At 36.5% G+C, this 22,407-nt stretch overlaps 3 protein-coding genes across 21 annotated transcripts in view; 2 read left to right on the top strand and 1 right to left on the bottom strand.

The window, feature by feature from the left end:
• KRAS (KRAS proto-oncogene, GTPase) overlaps positions 1-5,138 on the top strand; it is a 39,331-nt gene extending 34,193 nt beyond the window's left edge. For 2 of the 3 annotated variants that reach the window (XM_023643249.2, XM_070270096.1), the window contains exon 5: positions 674-5,138. In XM_023643249.2, coding sequence (XP_023499017.1) covers positions 674-790 — 117 coding nt within the window. In that variant the 3' untranslated portion in view covers positions 791-5,138. The remainder of the gene's footprint in view (positions 1-673) is intronic. The other variant, XM_023643250.2, reaches the window with a different exon arrangement.
• Positions 5,139-5,232: 94 nt separating this feature from the next.
• On the bottom strand, positions 5,233-12,640 carry ETFRF1 (electron transfer flavoprotein regulatory factor 1). 8 transcript variants are annotated; one of them, XM_070270097.1, is made up of 5 exons: positions 12,467-12,593; positions 9,305-9,647; positions 6,594-6,710; positions 6,413-6,500; positions 5,233-6,331 (listed from the first exon to the last, which is right to left on the bottom strand). In XM_070270097.1, the coding sequence occupies exons 4-5, from the start codon at positions 6,461-6,463 to the stop codon at positions 6,110-6,112; spliced, it is 273 nt and encodes a 90-aa protein (XP_070126198.1). In that variant the 5' UTR covers positions 6,464-6,500; positions 6,594-6,710; positions 9,305-9,647; positions 12,467-12,593; the 3' UTR covers positions 5,233-6,109. The 8 variants fall into 8 exon arrangements, with proteins under 8 accessions (XP_070126198.1, XP_005611042.1, XP_005611041.1 ...); XM_005610985.4 differs by having other exon boundaries at positions 9,505-9,647; XM_005610984.4 differs by lacking the exon at positions 9,305-9,647 and having other exon boundaries at positions 12,467-12,605.
• DNAI7 (dynein axonemal intermediate chain 7) overlaps positions 12,529-22,407 on the top strand; it is a 73,452-nt gene continuing 63,573 nt past the window's right edge. For 4 of the 10 annotated variants that reach the window (XM_070270091.1, XM_023643243.2, XM_070270089.1 and 1 more), the window contains exons 1-2: positions 12,651-12,746; positions 15,983-16,000. In XM_070270091.1, coding sequence (XP_070126192.1) covers positions 12,744-12,746; positions 15,983-16,000 — 21 coding nt within the window. In that variant the 5' untranslated portion in view covers positions 12,651-12,743. Of the gene's footprint in view, positions 12,755-15,982; positions 16,001-16,325; positions 16,383-22,407 lie in introns of all 10 variants that reach the window. The other 6 variants (XM_070270090.1, XM_070270092.1, XM_070270088.1 and 3 more) reach the window with 5 other exon arrangements.

Here is a 22,407-nt window from a genome sequence, read left to right as displayed (position 1 = left end):
ATTTCTCCACATATCAGAGATACTACATTTTTCAAAGTAGTGTGTCTTGTGTTGGGATCACTTTAAATTTATTTCTTATATGATAAGTATATGAATGGAAACTAATGCCTTAATATATATTACTTGAAGACTGAAAGTGTATTCAAATACTGTTTACTTCTTGGTAATTATTTAAATCTAATGGATTTAAAATAAGTTTTGAACCAGAACTCAAATATTGTTACTGTGAATATTTATGAAAATAGTATACTTGCATGGCTTATATCTAATGTTTAGGAACTCAGGGATAATTAAGTGTAAATACCTGTTCATGCATACACACACACACAGGTGCATTTGGATTTTGGTGACTGAGGTGTACCAATAGGGAAAAATTAGTAGCAAATTAAGTTCTGGGGAAAAGTCATTTGTTAAGCTTACGTAAGATTCTGTGCCATTGATTTTCATTGCCTTTTGTGAAAATCAGTGGCCTTATTTATAATGTTCACAAAATATCAATGAAGAAGACATTTAAGAATCCTAAAAGTCTTATATTCAGTTGCCTAAAGAGAAATATAAAATGTCCTTATTCTTTCTCAGTATTGTTTTCATTAGTAATATATACTTTCTGTTATCTGTATACCTCAAACCATCATATATATTCACAATTTAATACTTGTTATGTATTTTTCAGGGTGTTGATGATGCCTTCTATACATTAGTTCGAGAAATTCGAAAACATAAAGAAAAAATGAGCAAAGATGGTAAAAAGAAGAAAAAGAAGTCAAAGACAAAGTGTATAATTATGTAAATACAATTTGTACTTTTTTCTTAAGGCATACTTAAGTAAAAGTGGTAATTTTTGTACATTACACTAAATTATTAGCATTTGTTTTAGCATTACCTAATTTTCTTTCTGCTCCATCCAAACTGTTAGCTTTTATCTTGAATGCTTATTTTAAAATGACAGTGGAAACTTTTTTTCCTCTAAGTGCCAGTATTCCCTGAGTTTTGGTTTTTGAACTAGCAATGCCTGTGAAAAAGAAACTGAATACCTGAGATTTCTGTCTTGGGGTTTTTGGTGCATGCAGTTGATTACTTCCTATTTTTCTTACCAATTGTGAACTTTGGTGTGAAACAAATTAATGAAGCTTTCAAATCATCCCTATTCTGTGTTTTATCTAGTCGCATACATGGATTAATTACTAATTATAACTTCAGTTGAGATTTCCTGATTGGTTTTCCTGAAACATTGAGGGAACATGAATTTATGGGCTTCCTGTAGATCATCTTGTAGGCATCATGTCCTATAATTTCAGTCACCCTTAATGAATGTAAAGTTACACTTTTCACAAAGGTTTTTCTCCCTCTTTCCACTGCTACATGTCATGCTCCCAAAAATACTATATTTTTTCTATAAAAAGGGAAAAAATGGGAAAAAAATACAAGGCGATGGAAAATAGTAAAAGGCCATTTACTTTCCATATTAGATAAATTCCTATAATACTCTGAATAGCTTTTCCTGTTAAGGCAGACCCAGTATGTAATGAGGATTATAGCAACCATTTTGGGGGCTATATTTACATGCTACTAAATTTTTGTAATAATTGAAAAAATTTTAACATGTATAAAAAATTCTCATAGGAATTAATTATAGTCTCCCTGTGTCGATTGCTCTTTCTTAGCATAACTTTAAATCTTTTCTTGAACTTCCGTCTTTGAAAATAGTTTTAATTCTAGTAGTGATGTTAAAGATTATTTGGGCCAGTTAGCTTGGTAGGTGTTGAAGAGACCAAGGTTGCAAGGCCAGGCCGTGTGTGAACCTTTGAGCTTCACTGAGAGTTTCACAGTATGGACTGCACCCCTGTGGGCTTCCACTGTTGTCATGCATTTCCCGATGGTCAGAATTGGGGACTAGGAGAGAGTGTAGATGGCTCAGCAAGATACATTCTCACTATGTGGTGGTCCTGCTGACAGATCAGGAACATCACTTTTGTTTAAAAAAAATACAACAGAACTTTAAAAAAAAATTATTTTAAATGAGATTTTGGGGTGGGGAATGGCAAGACTTTAATTCTTTTTTTAAACAGTGAAATCAAAAAGTTTCAAAATCTCTAGTATTGCCTAGTTCTCTTTACACTGGCTAAAGTAACATTTCATAAACACTTTACAAGTCTGGTCCATATTTAAGAATCTGTAATGCTTAAAAATAGATAAATTAATATTAACAAAATGATTCTTTCAATGCATTTAAAATGTTACTTATTTTAAAATATTTGAAGTGAGATGGTATGTTGAGGTGAAAATATCACTGGATTAGTAGGAAAGTGACTTAGATTCTAGTTGTCTTTTACAACTCCGATTTCACTTACTGTCCATTTCTTCATGTTAAAAGAAGTCATCTCAAAAGCTGTATCTAGCATTACTACTATGTGATTTACATGCAGTTTACATAAGGATAAACCTGTTTGTCAATCTCAGCACAATCTGTAACTTTTTACCTGTTATTGTCATCACTGCCAGTCTTAGGCAAAATTGTGCAAGAGGTGAAGTTTGTTTTTGAATATCCATTCTCTAGTTTCAGGACTCCTCTCTCACATTAGTGTCATCTTGCCTGCCTACCCTTCTACATGCCCTGTGACTTGAAGCTTTTTCTTTTAATACTTCTAATTCCCCTAACCTCATGATTTATTGCTGCTTTGGATATCTCCATGAAGGCTTCCCAACAAGTCAAATCAAAATGACTACATCTTATTTCCTCACACTCAACATAATCTGACAGATACTATAATCGGATTTGACCTAATAGCTGATTTTCAGGTGGTAACTGTACCAATTTAATCTTGATCCTTTGAACATCATCTCTTTGCTGCCTGGTCCATTAGTGACTAAGTGGGAATTTCATATCTGCTATGAGTAGACAGAACCCTATCCAGTGGAAGGAGAATTCAGTAAAGATAGTGCTACAGGAATTCCTTAGGTAATCTACAACTGGGACTAGCCCTGGGATGATATGTTCCATTGTTTTAATACCTAAAATCTTACAATGAAAAATCCTTTAAAATTTAATTAATAAAGCTTGCTTTTTAGCAGAATTCATTTATTCAACAAATATTTGAGTGCCTACTAGATGCCATGCACTACACAGGGCACTGGGGATGTTATGGTATCCCCAAACAAGGGACATACTCTCTATCCTTAAGTAGTGCTTACATTCTACAGTGGTCTGTAATATCCTGGTGAGACGTTTGGCACATGACCCAGAGATAACAATGCATATTTTAGCTTTGCAAAGAAGGGATTTAGTCTTTAAGGTTTCTTCTACTTCTAAAATAATTGTTGTGCTCTGATTCCTATGTAACTACTTTATATAAATCACTTTACTTCATCGTTTTAAAGGAGTAAACTTGATTATATTGTGTTTTATTTGGCATAATTATGTGATTCTCTTGGGACAGTTATAGTACACATTAAGTTGTATGTCAGCTAATAATATTAAAATTCCCAAGTGTGTAATATTCTAGTTGGTCTCTTTGTATAAGTAATTAAAATAGACTTTTAAAATTAAATATTGAATTCTAAAATAGTTTTGTTTGTCTGGATATGATTAAATAGATGCCTAACTAATTCACAGAAAAGGAAACTTCTGGGTAAAAATCAATATGATTTCTGAAATGCTAAACTACAGGTTTATGGAACATTAGGTAGGGTGTTAAGACCTATGTAGTACTTCCTCTTGTTTCTATACAAGAGAAAGAAAGGGCCATATTAAAGGAATCGCAGTGCATAACTGAAGGGGTTTTTAGGACTCTTGAATTTTTGATGTAGCTGGGTAATTGTTTTTTTAAGGCAGTGATAATTATGCTTTATTATGTGAATTTTGAATGGTTTGACAAAAGGTTTGTTTTTCTAGAGATTTTAAAAGGGGAGATAATCCTAGAAATAATATAAATGTTATCTAATTATTACAGCCTTAAAGATAAAAATCCTCATGTTAAAGTTGAGAAAAATTGCTAAATTACGTAGTCTTAGCCATTAACATGTTTGTGGAAGAATGTAGCAGAAGTATGTAGTATAATTTGAATGAATATTCCCAATTAGGAATTCTAGGCTCTCTTTTAACTGAGTCACACTGCATAGGAATTTAGAACCTAACTTCTGTAGGTTATGGAAACCTTTGCCATCATTGCACAATTTTGTCCTAATATGTAAATGTTGTGAGGCATGTTAAGTTGCAGTTTGCACAAGTTCATCTCATTTGTATTCCAGTGATTCTTTTTTCTTCTAACCATTTTTTTATCAACAATATATACACACTCAGTTTTTTTGTAGGCAATAAAACTCTGTCATTTCCATTTGCCAAAAAGTAATAATTTCTTGATAATGATGTATTAATGATTTTTAAAAACCCATCAGTTACTTTAAAGCTGAATTTATATTTAATAACTTGTGTGTTAGTATTGAGTAGCATGAAATCTGCATTGAGAAATTAACAGCATACAACTGGTTACATTCCTTCAGAAAATGAAAATTATTTCTAAAGATATATTCACATCAGTTCTTGAAGAATAGTCATAACTAGATTAATACCTGTTTTAGTTTAATAGTTTTAAGTACCTGTTTGGGATGATGATAGGTGACTTAGATAAATTTAGGAAAATCAAAGTTATTACTTGCAGAAATGTCAATTACAGAGGCTCCCCCTCCCCATAGAGCTCAAATGGGTTATGTAACTTTTATCCAAAAGTTTCCACTTCCACTGTCTTGTGTTTTCATGTTGAAAATACTTTTGCATTTTTCCTTTGAGTGCCAATTTCTTACTAGTACTATTTCTTAATGTAACATGTTTACCTGGAATGTATTTTAACTATTTTTGTATAGTGTAAACTGAAACATGCACATTTTGTACATTGTGCTTTTTTTTGTGGGACATATGCAGTGTGATCCAGTTGTTTTCCATCATTTGGTTGCGCTGACCTAGGAATGTTGGTCATATCAAACATTAAATTTAAAAATGACCACTCTTTTAATTAAAATTAACTTTTAAATGTTTATAGGAGTATGTGCTGTGAAGTGATCTGAAATTTGTAATATTTTTGTCATGAACTGTACTGCTCCTAATTATTGTAATGTAATAAAAATAGTTACGGTGACTATGATAGTGTGTGTTTCTTGATGGAAATTTGAAACATTTTCCCCCAATTGATATGGAATAGTTTATAAGCCACAGACACTATAGTATAACAGTGAATCTTTTTTGCAGCTTGTAAATTAGAAATATTCTTTATTTATGGAAGGTGCTGTGAACATTATGTAAAGATTATAAGTGTTTGCTTAAACTTAAAACCAGGTTAAGTTTAGGTTCATTGTCATGTAAACCCATTACAAGTAGATGCAAAACAGATCTGTCTTGATGACAAAAGAAAAGAGTAACATTATTTATTACTTTTATCAAAGAAGGTAATTGATACACAACAGGTGATCTGTTTTAAGGCCCAAAGGGAGCCAGCAGCAAAATTAATAATGGAAATAATTAAATAGGTATGTGTGTAATGCAAGTCGTTGGCAGGCTATTTCAAGTTCAGAAGTAATCTTACTCTATACGTATTATTATTTCTAGAACTGCACTTAAATCATTACCAGGTGCTATTTGTTTTGTAGTGAACCTTGAAAATGTGCTGCTAATGTACCAAATGGGGTCAAAAATAAGGTACTCCTTCAAAAGTTAAGGGGAATAAGTATGCAAGAAATTATTTTGCTTAGTTAAATGTTCATTAAATGGCATTCTCGCCAGCAAAATGGAGAAATGGACTAAGAATAAGTGGCGAAAACCTGTTAGTTAAAAAATGTACTTTAAGTATATTATATTTTCATTCAAAATTTGGTGCACATTAATTTATAATTGGTATTTAGCAATTTGTGTAGGTAAATTGCTATTTTAATATAAAAAATTAGCATAAAGGGTTGCTGATAAAGCTCTGTATGAAGAGAATTTGAAACTCACATAAGGCAGCTCAGATATTTTTTTACATGACATATCTTGCCATTTTAAGTTAGGATTATTTTTATAATATTTGGTAGACATAAACAACTGGCACTGATTTTCAGTCAAATTATATAGTCATAATGGTCAGTTAGTTTTGTTGGTATCTGAATAATAGCGTTGTTTCATAGCTCTATATTTCCTAAGGAAGTATAAGGCTTCTAGCTCTTTCATTACAAATTCACCCCGTCCAATAAGTTCTTTGATCTTCTCTGGGTCCTTCACATCTTTGTTTTTAAGGAAAACATTCTTCAGACGCCTTTTAAAATAGTCTGCTCCTTTTGGATAGTCTCGTCCAAGATACAGCAGCTTAAAAAAGAAAGATTATGTATTTCTAAACAATCCATGTCATATAATAACATTTATAAAACTGGCAATATAATTACTTACATTTTTGTAAAGATTCAATACTTCTCCTCTTAAAGAATTGGCCATTTTCATTTATCATAGAAAGTATCCACTTTTATACATAACACACCTAAAGAAAAGGAAAAATTTTTGCAAATAACCGTATTGTAGTCTTAAAAAAGAAGCAAAGAAAAAAGATTTTACAGACTGGGAAAATGCTCACTTTTTTTTTTTCCGTTCAATATTTATTGAGCACTTTTATGTTCCAGATACTGGGATATAGCTATGAACGTGTCAGATAAGATACCTGTTCTCACAGAGGCGGTATCTCTTGAGGGAGCTGTAATAAGCAAACAAGATAATTTTGAATTGTGACAAGTCCTGTGAAGGAAATAGGATAATGAGAGAGAGAAAATGGATTGTCAGAGATAGATATGTAGATGTACTTCCTTTTTTACCAAAGTGGGATGAATGAGAACTAGATTTGAATCCCGGTTGCATAATGTTGCACAAGTTACTTTAACCTTTCTGAGCCTCAGTTCCTTATCGTCAAAGGAAGATCATATTTACCCTGCTTTCAAGGCAAGGCCAGATCCCTTTGGAGGACGTTGAGAAGAGGCCTGATCAAATCTAGAAAGGTGCTCATCTAAGAAAGGCTAGAGTAGAAGAACCAGTGTGTAGTCAAGCAGCTTCACAGTTAATGGTAGATGGGCAATAACACTGGTGGTGATGAGGCCAAGTGAATAACCTATAAGGGGGTACATAAGGAACAGGCAATGTCCAGTGGGAATAGATTATGCTGCTTTAAGTGTAATTTGTTAGTGCTACTAGGGAGAGGCAGCTCCTTAAGGGCACCATGATAGCTTAAACATAGAAAGTAATTCCCAGTAGTTTTATGTTTGTGGCAATTAAATCATAAAATTGCTAACATCATAAGCATTTCGTTCATGATAGGCCCAAAGTAAATGTTAATGTCATTTATAAACTCCCTTAAAATTCTTTAATTTCCATTTTCCCAATGACCTAAGAAAACTGTTTTATACTTTTTTATATCCTTCATTAACATAAGTTTTGTGTGTGTGTAAGGAAGATTGGCCCTGAGCTAACATCTGTTGCCAATCCTCCTCTTTTTGCTTGAGGAAGATTGTTGCTGAGCTAACATCTGTGCCAGTCTTCCTCTATTTTATATGGGACACTGTCACAGCATGGCTTGATAAGCAGTGCTAGATCCATGCCCGGGATCCAAACCTGTGAACCCCTGGCCACTGAGGCGGACACCTGAACTCAACCACTACGCCACCAGGCTGGCCCCTAACATAATTTTTACTCTGCAATAATTTCAATCTTACAGAAAAGTTGCAACATAGTACTAATAACATTTTCTTCTGAACTATTTGAGAATTGCTAACATGATATCCCATCAGCCTGAATACTTTGCAGTGCCATCCAATAGAAATATAGTCAGCCACCTATGTAATTTTACATTTTCTAGTAGCCCATATTAAAAAAGAAAACAAGTGAAATTACTTGAATAATGTATTTTGTTTATATCCAAAATACTATTTCAATGTGTCACACTAGCCACATTTCAAGTGCTCATCAGTACCAATGGCTTAGTTGCTGCCACACTGGACAGCTTTGCTCTAGAGTGTACTTCTGATGAACAAGGACACTTTCTTAGAGAACAACACAACCATTAGAATCAGGAAGTTAACACTGCTACATTACTCCCATTGAATCCACACCCCTTCATGTTTTGGCAGTTGTCCCAAAGACGCCCTTTATAGCAAAAGGATCCAATCCAAGGTTGCACACTGCATTTAGTTTTCATGTCTCTAGCTTTCTTCAATCTGAAACAGTTCCTCAGGATATCCTTGACTTTCACGAACTTGACACTTGTGAAGATCACAAGCCATTTATTTTGTAGCATGTGTCTCATTTTGATGTTAACTCATAGCCAGATTCAGGTTGTGTGGTTGGGAAAAAATATAGACCTGATGGTTTGCTCATTTCATTGCATCCTAACAGGTGGACACAATTCCAATTTGCTCCATTATGGTTGATGTTAATTTTGATCACTTAATTAAGGTAATGTTTGGATTCTCCACTGTAAAGTTACTCTTTTTTTCCCTTTGAAGTTAGGAAGTCTTTTGTGGGAGGTGCTTTGAGATTAAGTATATGTATTCCTAAAAAACCTTTCATCTTGCAAAAACATATTAAAAATAACAGGGCTTATGGGGAAAATAGGTTGGGGGCAGACCACTCAAATCCTATGCAACTGTAAACAGAGCACTAATGAAAAACAGAAATTGGTATCTGGAGAGCTAAGATTGCTCTGAGCACAGCTGGAGACTACCATAGAGATGTTTAAAATGCTCAAAAATAATAGAGTGGCCTCGGACTAGGGGTAGGGGCTGGAGACCAGGAAGGGATCAAGAGGCAGGACAAAAATCGGGATGAGGGATGTGTTTATTATGATTGTGGTGATGGTTACATAGGTGTATGAATATGTCAGATTTATTAAATTGTATTTAGACTTTAAAGTGTAGTTTATTGTATGTCAGTTATACCTCAGTAAAACTTTTGAAAAATTAGTGTAGATATGCTGGTAAATGCTAAGAGTAGGGCTGGGAGATACTGAGGTACACACGGAAATAGAGATCTATCTAAACCACGAGGCTGCCCTTTAGTAGTCAGGGTAGGTGGTTCAGCCTGCCACAAGTCAATAGCTGCATAAAAGGGGGTATGCCTCTCTGCGGAAGGAGCCCTGGATGTAAGCACTTACTTTAAATTTTTAAAAAATATACTGGAAAGACTCCTGCTGCCAGCAAGAACTTCTTGCTGAAGTTCATAAATAAATCCTATGGGAACCAATATTACTTCCTTGTTAGTACTTGTATAATCATCTTTTTTACTAGTAGTTAGCTAACTCACATAAGTACACAATGTAGAAGAACGTTTTTTTTGAGTTCATTCAGATTAGCTTTCTTGCAGTTTTCTGTTATTTTCCTCCAAGTTGCTCTTTTTCTGCTTGCTTCTAATACTTCTGAGCTTTCCTCTAAGGTCTGGTAATTCTTTTCTGTCCACTCTCACAAGTGAAAGGCCAAAAAAAGCTTTTTAGAAGACCTGCATACATGGTTGCAGCTTCCAGAGTGAGCTTCACTTAGGTGATCTGAGTGGCCTTTATTGGGAACCTCTGATGTCAACATCTTGGATCGTTCCTCTTGGGCTGGTCAGATTCCCCAGAGAAGAGTCTTCTAGTCTTCTGAAGATTTGCCTGTTCAACATGAAAAAGTGGAAGAATGGACGCCACACATTCAGTATTATGTCTACCCAAATTCACCTAATTTGTTTCCAGAGTGGTTCTCATGTACTTACTATGCCTGAGGACATCACAGTCCAGAGACTAGTAGTATTTTGTTCAGATATAAACCTCCAATTTTCTGTGGGAGGCAGGGGTGCAGTCACTTAGAGGTGTGTCTCAAATCGTTTTAACTTAGTCCTCTATAATTTACTTCATTCTTCATTTCCAATCCCAGTGGCCCTGTTAACAGTGCTTTTTGAGAATCATGCAATATAAATTGGGCTTTTCTGGTATGCTAAGTCACATTCATCTGTTCTGTGGCTTCCAAAGTTTTATTGTTGTCATCTTCTCTCTCATTTTTCCAATTTATTGTTATATCCCTTTACTGAAGATTTAGTGGAGTTTTGGAAGAGAGTGAAATTAGAAGAGTGTATTTAACCTGCTATATCAACACCTAATTTCATTTTTAAAACTTTTTTTTTTGGCTGAGAACCATTTTCCAACTTGGTTTAATCTTACTGAAGAATGACTCTTAAGAACTAGGTGCTTTTAAAATAATTCTAAGTTAAATCTACATAGATATAATTTCAAATTGCAAATTATAGACTGTTTAATTCCTGGCAAAGAGCACAGCTTTATTTAATTCACAATTTGTAATGTGTGAAAACTTTTAGAGATGTGGCTTAAATTGTCCTTTTTAGCTGCTACCCTTTTTAGAAATTATGTATAACAAGGATTTACCCAGCAAAAAAGTCACTGCTGTGGTAAGGTAAATTTGTCCCATCCTTTGATATGCTAATTTATAGGAATTAATGTAGTTTATCTTTATTATTGTATGTTGACCTTCAGGCATTTCAGTTTATTTTAGCCTTTGGGAGAAATAGGCTTCCTTGGGTTCACAACTGATGAACAATTTAAGAGCAGCAGCGACCTGGGGCTGCTCCTTAGCCCTGCGTGAAGTCTATTCTTTGTAAAGAGCCAGAGTTGGGGACTGAGAGAAGTCCCTCAGCATGCTGAGAACTTGGATGTGTGTGGTGGCCAAGGTAGGCGAGGGTACAATCCCCATTGCTAGCCTTTTTCCAGTGACTGTGGACTGAGTTAAGACTTAACCAACTCCAGTCCTGGGTTAAGTGAGAATTGTCATTTTACTTGAGCTTACGGTGCCCAAAGCTGTTGTTAATCACTCTTTCCCATGAAGTTCAGATGGCAATAAAAGGAAAAGTGGCAAAGAAAGGCAGTGCAAGATGATTATTTATTGGCTTCTGGTAGACTTGACTCAAACACATGAAGTGCATTTCCCCAAGCCAGTTAAGCCTAAAAACCTTCACACGCAAACTCATTCCAACACACTTGTCAGCGCCAAAGGATATGTAATCAGAGAGGTAGGTGCCAAGAGGTTTAGCCCCTAAAGGCTGGCATACAGCTTGTTCTAGGCCTACCTAGAAGCCAGATTATAAAAGTGAGTTGAAAGGAGATGGTTATGTATGTTCAGAGTGGGTTAGAATGTTCACCTGTCTGAAGGTAAAGAAGAGAGACCAGGAAATGGGCTGTCTTACACTTACGCAGCTTGTAAGAGAATTTTACTAGAGGAGAACCAAGCTCACTGGTATAATCTCATATAGCACAGTGACCCCTAGAACACAGTCCCATGTGTTCTAACACATCCACAGCAATCCCTCCTCCCCAGGAGGGAGGTAGACAGAGTGAGAGCTTCAGCAAGTCCTCTCCCCTAGAGGCCCATCACCAATCCTAGCTGACAGGTTTTGAACCATAAATATTAGCAGTTCAATTTAAAACAAAAGCTTACTTCCATACCAAACGGCTTTAGAACTCTATATGAAGTTGACATTAAGATGTGTTTTTATCTTGCTACCAGGGAGCTGGAGGTGGGATGCAATACTCATTACACAACCTGGATTTCTGTTACAACGGGGATAGTAACACTTTAACCCACAGAAACTAGCTCAGTCAGTAATACTTATTTACTAAAAATACATTTAATCAACAGAGTTGGGATAGAGCGTTATAAATTTAGAATTCAGAGAAGAGATGGTGCCAATAATTTTAAAGTATTTCATGTCTTATGCTAAAACAGGGTCTAGATCCTAAACGGACAGAGAATTCATTTAGGCTCTGGGAGAAGCTTAATTTCTTCTAGTTTTCTTTTGGTCTAAGTTGCCAGTGTCTCTTCATGTCGGGAAGAGACTGAAATTCTGAACATTGTGCGACTGCTTAGTACCATCAGTATGTGACCTTGGGCAAATAACTTACTGAGTCTTGCTAGGCCTCAGCGACCTTCATCCACCTGCAAGGAACACTTTACCCAGGAATTGCTTCAAATCATTTCTAATTCTTGTCTAGAGCGGCTCTTAGGAAAAACGGCATATACCTTGCACAGAAAGTAAACACAGCCATGTTCCGGGAGAAGAATCCGAAGGTCATTAATTTCAAAACAACCAACCCTCCTGAAGCCAGTTTATTTACCTCTTTACCTAAACTGCCAATTGAGCCCCGTGCCCCCGCTAGTCTAAGCTCTGGTGGCCCAGGCGGCCGACCGGAATCGGTCATTTGACCCGACCGCGTAGCCGGCGGCCCCCGTTCCTTCTCGAAGCCCTCACAGAAAGATTCGCCCCAACACCCTAGGGAAATAGGGAGAGAGACTGTGAACGGAGGAAGACGCTCAGAATCCCTTCCCCACACCCGGTGGTCCTCTCCTAGACAATCCTTCACAGCCTCCAGACCCCAGGAGCCGGAAGACAGAACCGAACGCGCCGGCGGCGGCACTCACGCACTTTGCGGCACGCCACAGGCGTAAAAGCCTCCGACCGCTCCGACTCCTCGGTCCGTCAACCGGGAAGCAGGCGGGGGTTGGAGTGGGCAACCTGTCAGGGAAGGGGGCGGGGCGCCGTCCGGAAGAACCCAGCGCGACTGCGCAGACTCGCCCGGAAGACCGGCGCTGTTGCTCTAGGGCGCAGGTGGGCGGGGCTTGTTGTCCTGACAACCTGGGAGCGTCTTCCTCACAACGCTGGTCTCTGAGTTGGTCCGCTGCGGAGGGCGTTTTGACTCAGCATGGTGAGCAGGTGGAGTGGGGGAGACAGGTGAAGGGGCGAGCATTGGTTCTCTTTCACCTGGGTTAATGATGTAATAAGAGCTGGTCATATTTTAGAGGGGAGCAGGTCGGTTTAGGAAAGAACCCATTCCCCTGGGCCAGGGGGGGATCGACCTTCTGACGTTTGGCCTTCCCGTCCCGGGTTCGATGGCAGGTGGGAGTCCCAAGCCAGTTTCTGCAAACGGGGGATGGCCGATGCGGCCAGAAGGTGTCCTAATCTCGCACTATTGCTAAGCTTAAAAATTTGTCCCAACCTAGTAACTTCCACTAATGGTACACGTTCCCGTTAAATTGCTTTCTCATTGCAGCTTGGCGGAAAGGTGTTTTTATGCTTCCTCAGTAGTTAATTAAAAGCTGTTGCAATTTACTCTGCTTTGAGAAGTTTTTTTTATGTGGTCTTTTGTGGAAATATGAATTTTTTAGTGATTCAAGGTACTCAGCCTGCCCTGAATTTATTAAGTATGATAAAGCTTCTCGTTTTATTTTTCTGCGCTCCTTGGCTGTCTTGTCTTCTCCAAGAACAGGCCAACATGTAGCTATGAGATTATGTCCTTTCAGATTTTCTTAAATGTGATTTCCATCTCCTATGATTAAGACTAGAGGAGGTGGAAAATGTAATTAGTTATTTAGTTCATTAATTAAGTGAAAATATGGAGTGCATTTTTTTGTGCTTGGCAACTAGTTGGGAAGCCAAGGATACAAAGATGAATATGACAGTCTCTCCCTACTCTGGGAGACAGACTAAACAAATTACAATACAGCTTTATAATTGTAACAATTCACGTATCTACAGTGGAGTGACAGGAGTTGGAAACGATGAAATTGGGGCTGGAGGGAGGGAGGAGTGGATGCAGGAAGGAAAGACTAATGCTTTTCAAGCTGTGTTTTAAAGGATGAATACGAGTTCACCAGAAGTGATGGGAAGAAATAGGGAGTGGAGAGAATTCACATCAGGAAGAACAGAAAGTCAATGGACTTTAAGCCAATGTAAAACTGCTGATAAATAGAGGGAACAATAAGCACCTATTTATTACTTCCAAAGGATACATGAGTTTCTTCTTAGATCCCTCTAGAATGTTTCTCAAAATGTGGTCCCTAGAACATTTGCTTCTAACACACCTGGAGTACTTGTTAAAGTGCACATTCCAGGAACAAACTGGACTCCAGATCTACTGTTTGTATTGGTTTCCCAGGGCTGCCACGTAACAAATTACCGTACACTAAGTGGCTTAAACGATAGAAATCTATTGTCTCACAATTCTGGAGGCTGGAAGTCCAAGATCAACGTGTCAGCAGGGCTGTGCTCCCTCGCAGGTGCTAGGGGAGGATCTGTTCAGACCTCTCTCCTAGATTCTGGCAGTTGCTTGGCTTGTGGCCACGTAACTCCATTCTTCACACGGCATTCTCCGTGTGTGTGTGTCTGTGTCCAAATTTCCCCTTTTTATAAGGATACCAGTCATATTGGATTAGACATCTGCCCTATTCCAGCATGATCTCATCTTAATTTAACTAATGACATTGTCAACAACCCTATTTCCAAATAAAGTAAAATTCTGAGGTACTGGGGGATAGGACTTCAATGTATGAATTTTGAGAGAACACAGTTCAAACCGCAACATCTACTGAATCACAATGAGGAGAGGGAAGTGAGTGTGTATACTTTTATGCCAGGAATATGCATTTTTAACAAGCATCGCAGGTGATTCTTATGCCCTCTGAACTTTGAGAACTACTGTACTACATGATGTTCTTAGGATTTGCAGGTGGGGTGAAGATATGTCCTTATCCCAAACGAGTTAAAAGCACTAGTGAGAGTTGACAATTTGCCCATCTTTAAAATATGTCTGCATAAGAATAGGGCAATGTGGGCTGGCCCGGTGGTACAGAGGTTAAGTGTGCACGTTCTGTTTCGGTGTCCTGGTTCGCCAGTTCGACCCTGGGTGTGGACGTGGCACCGCTTGGCAAGCCATGCTGTGGTAGGCACCCCACATATAAAGTAGAGCAGGATGGGCACGGATGTGAGCTCGGGGCCAGTCTTCCTCAGCAAAAAGAGGAGGATTTGCAGCAGATGTTAGCTCAGGGCTAATTTTCCTCCAAAAAAAAAATTAAAAAAAAAAGAATAGGGCAATGCTATTTATATGTTCTGCTGTATAGTACTTATTTCAAGATGGAAGTGTGTTAACTATTAATTGATATTATAATATGATAATAAATATGATAAAATGGAACCTATTCATCAAAATTATATGAGAGCACAGTCCCTACCATTTCCCTTTATGTCATCTCCAGCGTCTCAGAGCATCTTGTGTGTACATCATTAATAAATATCTGCTGAGTGAATGAGTGAAATATATACACTTTTCCAGAAGATGTAATCTACTACACTGTGTCATTTTAAACATATTTTATACCGTGATAATCTTATGGCTTGAACTAGGATTTCTCATGTATATGTCTTCAGGTGTGGAAAGTGCATAATCTCCTAGTCATGTGATCTCCTACAAATTCCTTACCAGAAATCTAAAGGACACATGGAATCGGGAAATTGCAAGTGACATTACTGAAAAATACTTTTAATTGTAAATATTTATTGAAATCCTGTGCTTTCCAAAATAATTTCCAAAAAAGAATAGATCTGCTAAGACCTTGCTGAATAAAATTGTTTTATCAGAGCTTTGTCTGCTTTAAATAACATATTCTCTTTCTATAAAATCAACAATCTATAATTTTACAGAAAGACTATTTCTTTAGAATATGAGACCATTCCCACACTTTCCATCTCGACATTAGTACCAATACTTAGTCAATGACTTATTGTTCTTTGGAACCCTTTAAACTAATGTCTTTTTGACTGCTGCTCTTTTTAGTTCTAGGGCATTTCATTAAACATGGGTCATTGAGTGACTGTCATAAGAAAGAGTGTAAAATTTGTTTATAAAAGATCCTTCAGTGGGTGAACTATTTTATTTTAGTTTTTCCTAGACCCGTTTGTAGCTTTGTCTGAATTCTTTTTTTAAAAGACTTTTTATTTTGAGATAATTTTAGATTTATAGAAAAGTTGCAAAGATGGTACAGAGAATTCCCTTATAGTCTACCCGGCTTCTCCTAATTTTAACATCCTAATAATCATGATACTTTTGTTAAAAATATCTGAATTATTTTTTTAATTTATCAATTCTTTTGTTTTTCCAACCTTTAGGGTCCAAAAACAAAAAAGGTAAGTAGAAATTATCTTCTCAAAATGGATAGTTTTATAAGCACTGACTTGTACAAACTGAATTTTTAAACATTTTTCTAGTTAGTTTTATTATAATTTATCGAGTTTAATAAGCTTCCTTCCTTTTTAGATATTAATGCTGTTTAAATCATGGAATAATCCTTACCAATAACAGGACGTATTTCAAATTTGACATAAAAAGATATTTCTAGTTTCACAAAGACTTGAAAAAATATCCTTTAATTTTTACTTGTATAGATTTGAGGCTTTTTATTACTTGTGCTCTAGAAAATGCTGGATTAGGAACCCCTTTTCTTCATTCTAGATAAACATGTAAGAATTTAGTTACAAAACCTGCTGTGACTTGAAAGTGGACCCTAAGGTAATATGTCTTTAAATGGGTTGCATGATAACACATAGTTGATTTCTTTTGTACTTTGTAGAAATTTGAGTTCAATAAGGGGTGTCTAGAATGCGTTTTTCTCTCTTCTTACTAGATTTATGGATTTATGCTTTAGAGCAGAGATTATAATTACTTGACTGGCAAGCCAGATTTAGCCAACAGACATATTTTTATTTTATCTAAAAGATTTTTTTTTAAAATCAGTTGCTAAACTATTTTCACACAAAAATATGATTTCTGTCTATCCTTGAAAGATTAGAAGCCCCATAACATTGTGCCTACAGTCTTGTCAGGCGATAGTTGGCTGGACTGAGTAGCAGCCGTCTCTTTTAGAAAAGCATCGACTCTTCAGTTTGCGGTAGTTCTGACCGTGGACTCTTTACTGTATTTACCTTCCTGATGCCAGGAGGAATTTGGGTTTAGAATGCTGTCTTTAAGGCATATCTCAAAAGTCATTTCTCTGTAAATTTTCCTACCATTCTCTTTTGTGGAATCAGTTATACCATCTGTGTTCTCATAGCACATGCATGTGTATGTGCCTCAGTTATAACCCTTATATCATATTATATAATCTGTGTAATTTAGGTTATTATTGTGAGCTGTTCAAGGTCAAGAGCATGTCATATTTATTTTCACGTCCATAGTGTTTATCACAGTGCCTGGCACATAGTTGAAATTCAGTCAATATTTGTCAAATGAATATGTGAAACCCCATTTACCCTACCACCACTTAAAAACGTTTGGTCCCTTGATTGTTTTGAAGAAATGCTTATGTAAATGTGTATTCAATATTTACGCAATTAAATATTTCTTCAAGAAATACTGTTGAGTGCCTTCTGTGTTTGCCTTTTTTTTGGTCACTTGGACCCACTACCAACCTGATACTGTTGTAGGGGCTGTGGATGTACCTGAATAAAATCCATTAAGCCTCTGAACACGCTCTTACGGGGGAAGTACTCTGGAGGGCTACAGTTATTTATATGTGGGTCTACAATAGTTTATTGGTTTGTGTGGACATTCATTTTCGGCTTTAGATTGTGAAACCTTAGAGGCGTTGTTTTAAATCTGAAAACTCATTGTTCTAAATGACTCTGATGCTTAATCATGTATGCATGGGTGCTAAATAAATACTTCTGGATTATTTTGTTCATAGTGTTGTTTCCTTTAGAGAATGGTGAGATTCATCCTGTGAAATTTGCAACCAAACATAAGGAGGAAATTACTCACTTTTTAATTGTTCCTTTCTTAAAGATTATGGTTTAAGGATGAAGTGAGTTTGCAAAGGGAATTTACAGTATAGTTTGGAAAACATTGAAAGATCTATTTTATTCTTTCTGATTTCTTAAAGTTTTTTTTAAGAGAAAAAGTAATAAACGTACATGGTATAAAATTAAAAGAGGATAAAAAAATAGAAAACTTCCTCTTATCCAAGACTATAAGAGCTACTGCATATCTTTTCATAAATTTTCTAAGCATTGAAGAGTACCGCCCCACACACATATATACACACACAACCGTTTTCTCCCCAAATATGGGAGCATTCTGTACCTTCTATTTTTCACTTAATATTGTATTTCATTAATTCTAGGATACTCAATCTTTTTACATTTTAACATGACTGAAATTGAGATGTATCTTATAGTTGATAGTATCTTACAATCATCATAGTCTTGGATTGACATCCATTTCTTCCAAGGAGGATGTTTGCTTCTGTCAGTCATGTGTTCTTACTACCAGCCTCATACTACTTTAAATTCTGTGCTTGACAGTTTTGGGGCCACACTGATTATTACATTTTCAAGGAATTTTTTTTTCTTCTTTCTGTTCATTTTCAGGATTGAGATATGCAAGTTTCCTTGGTGTATCTTTTCTATGTTGTAGGTTCATTTGTCTTTACCTGTATGCAGCTTTATATAGGCGTCTCCTATTAGACTCCCATCTTGGGCATTTCCTTTTTTGGTAGTAATAATTTAAAGGTATGTCTTACATCTGATAGCATCCTAGACTCCACGGCATAAGTATTATCTTGGGGTCCTCTTTGTTTCGAAAGTTGAGATTATGTCACTTCTTTTCACAGCTGCATCATATTGTATTGAAAGTATGTTGTAGGGGAGGAAAAATCTCTACCCTCTAGGTTCTTCTGGCTGATCTAGGAATCAAATTGATGTGTGACGTAATAACAGGAGAAAATCAAACAAATTTAATAATGTGTATATATCAGAGAAACCCAGGAAAGTGAGTAACTTACCAAAATGGCTGAAGCCAGCACCTTAAATACCATCTTAAGCTAAAGACAAAGGAGGATGTTGGGGATAGTGGTTTGGGACTTCAAAGGAGAGGAAGGCAACTCACATGGAGATGGAAAAGCAAATGCGCAGTAGACGAATGTTTCCTAGGCCATCTGTAGACAATGAGACCCCAGAGAGAACTTTGATAAAATGGGCCTTGCTAGGTGCCCTCCTGTCTACCATACCTACAGTTAGTTATCTATGGTGAGAACTCCTTCCTGGAACAGGCCTTCTATCTTAAATTCTTTCAGGAAGTTATGGGGAAGGTCAAAATTTGTTTCTGAGTCTTTTGTTCTTAAAAATAATCAGGCCAAAGAGGGGCTGGCTTGGTGGCCCAGTGGTTAAGTTCAGCACACTCTGCTTCGGTGGCCTGGGTTTGGTTCTGGGTGTGGACCTACGCCACTCTGTCAGCCGTGCTATGGTGGCAACTCACATCCAAAATAGAGGAAGACTGGCAACAGATGTTAGCTCAGGGTGAATCTTCCTCAAACAAAAAGAGGAAGGTTGGTGACAGATGTTAACTCAGGGTGCATCTTCCTCAGCAAAAAAAAAAAGTAATCAAGCCAAAGAGACACATTTTGGGGTGGCAAATTCTGAGCCCTCACAATGTACTATGATTTTTATGTTGTCCCTATTTTTTGCTACCACAAACAAGGTAGGAATGAAGGTCCTTATAAATATGGCCTTGCAAACATATAGAAGAATACTTATTTCATTGACTTAGCAGTATTCCAGGCATTAAGAGAATAGCAGCAAGATAGAGTCCCTGCCCTCATGAAGGTTACATTCTTGTTTTTTCCAGATTTATTGATATATAATTGACATATATTGAGAAGTGTAACATTGTGTAAGTTTAAGATAGACAACGTGATTTGATATATATATATATTATGAAATGATTACAAAAATAGGGTTAGTTACACATCCATCACCTCACATAATTACCACTTTGTGTGTGTATGTATGTGGTGAGAACATTTAAGATCTACTGTCTTAGCAACTTTCAAGTATACAATACAGTATTATTAGCTGTAGTTACCATGCTGTACATTAGATCCCCAGAATTTATTCATCTTATAACTGGAAGTTTGTACCCTTTGATCAACATCTGCCTATTTCTCCCACCTCCCAGCACCTGGCAATCACCAATTTACTCTCATTTCTATGAGTTTGGTGTTTTTAGGTTCCACATATAAGTGATATCATACAGTATTTGTCTTTCTCCCACTTACTTCACTTCGCATAATGCCCTCAAGGTTCATCTGCATTGTCACAAATAGCAAAATAAAATTTTCTCCTTTTTTATGGCTGAATAATATTCCATCCTGTGTATATGTGTGTGTGTATATATATATTATATACCACATTTTCTTTATCCATTCATCTGTGGGTGGACACTTAGGTTGTTTCCATGTCTTGAGTATTTGTGAATAATGTTGCAATGCACATGGAGGTGCAGCTATCTCTTAGAGACAGTGATTTCATTTCATAAAGTTTACATTCTGTTTGAGGAGTAGAGGGGAGGAAATAATATAATTGCAGATAGTTTTGAATATGCAGACAACCAAGAAAGGGGTCAGTGAGAAATGTGGGGTAAGGGATAGTGGTCATGCTGGTTCATATAGGGTGATTAAGGAAGTAACATTTGAGAAGAGACCTGGATGGAGCAAGAGAGTAAGTCAATAATTACCTTGGGATGAGCATTCTAGGCAGAAAGAATTATTGCAAAGACCCATAGTTGGGAATGACCTTGTGAGAATGCCAGTGTGGTTAGAATAGAGTGGGCAGGTAGAAAGTGAAAGATAAAAAAAGGGGTGAGGGTGGAGGAGTAGGGGGATGGGAGAGAGTGAGAGAGAGAATGGGGAGCCAGTTCATGGCCAAGTAGGTCCTGGCAAAATGTTTGGGTTTTATTCTGAGTGTGCTGAGTAGCCTGGGAGAGTTGTAAGCAAGAGTGACTAGATTGGATTTATGTTTTTGAAGGGTCGGTGGGAAATGCGCTGTAGGGAAGCAAGACTAGAAGTGGGAGGAGCAGTTGGGAAGCTGTTGCAGCAGTTCTAGGTCAGCAGTCTTCCCAGCGAAATAACCTGCTTCTAGAAGTAAAGAGTACTTCAGAGGTACTCAAAGATTTTCTAGGGATACAAGGACACAGATGATTTTATGAAATCAATTTCCAGATCATCAACTTCCATATTTACCCTTTCCTGTGAAAAATCTACTGTCTTGAAACCCTGCCTTTTTGACATTGCATCTTCCGAGTTCACAATTACCCCTTTGCTTTACAAAACAAAGGCATATCTCTGATCCATTCTAAATGTTACATTCATTGCCCTAGGGCCTGGGCTATGAAACTAAGGGACAATTAAAAACATTGTCGTTGGCAAAACTTTCTTTAGTTAAGGCATCAAAGACTTCTTTTTTTGTCTCTTTCTGTAAATGGTGAAATGTGGCATTAGAAGTATTGAGATATTCTGAATTCCTTACATGTTGTAGTGAGGGTTGTGGGACTGGTAATGATTTTTGTTCAATGACATTGCCTGTGAGATTATTATCAAATGATGATACAAAATAACTCTCACAATGTGATTTATTGATAAAACATCCAGACTCCAAAAATAGTAACATTAATGTTTTTAATGAAGAAAGACTAAAGGTATCAGTAAAAATGTAAATGAGCTTAATATTTTTACATAGACCTTAAAGTGGCCTTTGAAACTTCGTGTAACTTCAATTAGTATTATTCATTGAAAAAACTAGGAAATTGTACAACAGTACAGAAAAGTTTATAACACCTGGTGCACTGTTAAAAGATGTCACTACATTTACATCAATATGTTTTGTTCAGAAACCACTGTCCTTCACAGCATACGTGTAGAAGTAGAGGATGTTGGTTGGGTTATAGGGGAAAATTGCTTTACAGATTGATGAATACATAGAAGATTCCAGTTATTCCCATTAATAATTTATGACTGTTCTTCCATGGAAGAAGATGGCATTAATAATGGAATTTTGGTATTTGAACTCTTTTAAGGAATACAACTAAGAGATTTTATAGAACTTGGAATACTTTGAATTGATGTTATTTGAATAAATTGAGAATGGTGCCCAAGTACCTCCAGACATGGAACCATAAAGAATGGGGCAAAGGGGACCTCATTGCTCATATCTGTACCTTAAATCCTATTTTAATTTAGAAACACTATATTCCCAAACAGGCTTTTGTTGCCTAAAATTTGAATCCTGATTTCTAAGGAATTCAACGTTGATCCTAAACTATAAATGGTGTTAAGTTCAGGACATTAAAATTGCATCATTTTAAAATGATATATGAGGAAATAGAATTAACTCACACCTGGCTCATAAAAAAAATAGGGTAGCTTGTCATGAGGATGCATATGAGCACATTTATTTGTACTGAAAAATGAAATCAAACTGTTTCTGATAGAAATTAAGTGTGATAGAGCTAATTGGTTTTTTTCTTCCTATTTATTTTTTGGTTGAGGTAACATTGGTTTATAATATTGTATAAATTTCAAGTATACAGTATATTTCAATTTCTTATAAATTACATCATGTTCACCACCAAAAGACTAATTACAATCCATCACCATACACATGTGCCTAATCACCACTTTCGACCTCCCCCCTCCGCCCTTTCCCTCTGGTAATCACTCATCCAATCTCTGTTTTTATGTGTTTGTTTGTTTGTTTTTTGGTGA

Source organism: Equus caballus, chromosome 6 (assembly GCF_041296265.1).
Source record: "Equus caballus isolate H_3958 breed thoroughbred chromosome 6, TB-T2T, whole genome shotgun sequence".
Classification (NCBI taxonomy): Eukaryota; Metazoa; Chordata; class Mammalia; order Perissodactyla; family Equidae; genus Equus; species Equus caballus.
Note: the sequence above shows the minus strand (reverse complement) of the source record. Positions and strands in the feature narration are given on the sequence as shown.

Bases quoted from the DNA above. Each gene is read 5' to 3' on its own strand.
- ETFRF1 (XM_003365182.5), bottom strand. From the start codon at position 6,463: ATGAAAATGGCCAATTCTTTAAGAGGAGAAGTATTGAATCTTTACAAA. The intron at 6,332-6,412 runs GTAAGTAATTAT...TTCTTTTTTAAG, and splicing joins TATTGAATCTTTACAAAAAT to CTGCTGTATCTTGGACGAGA.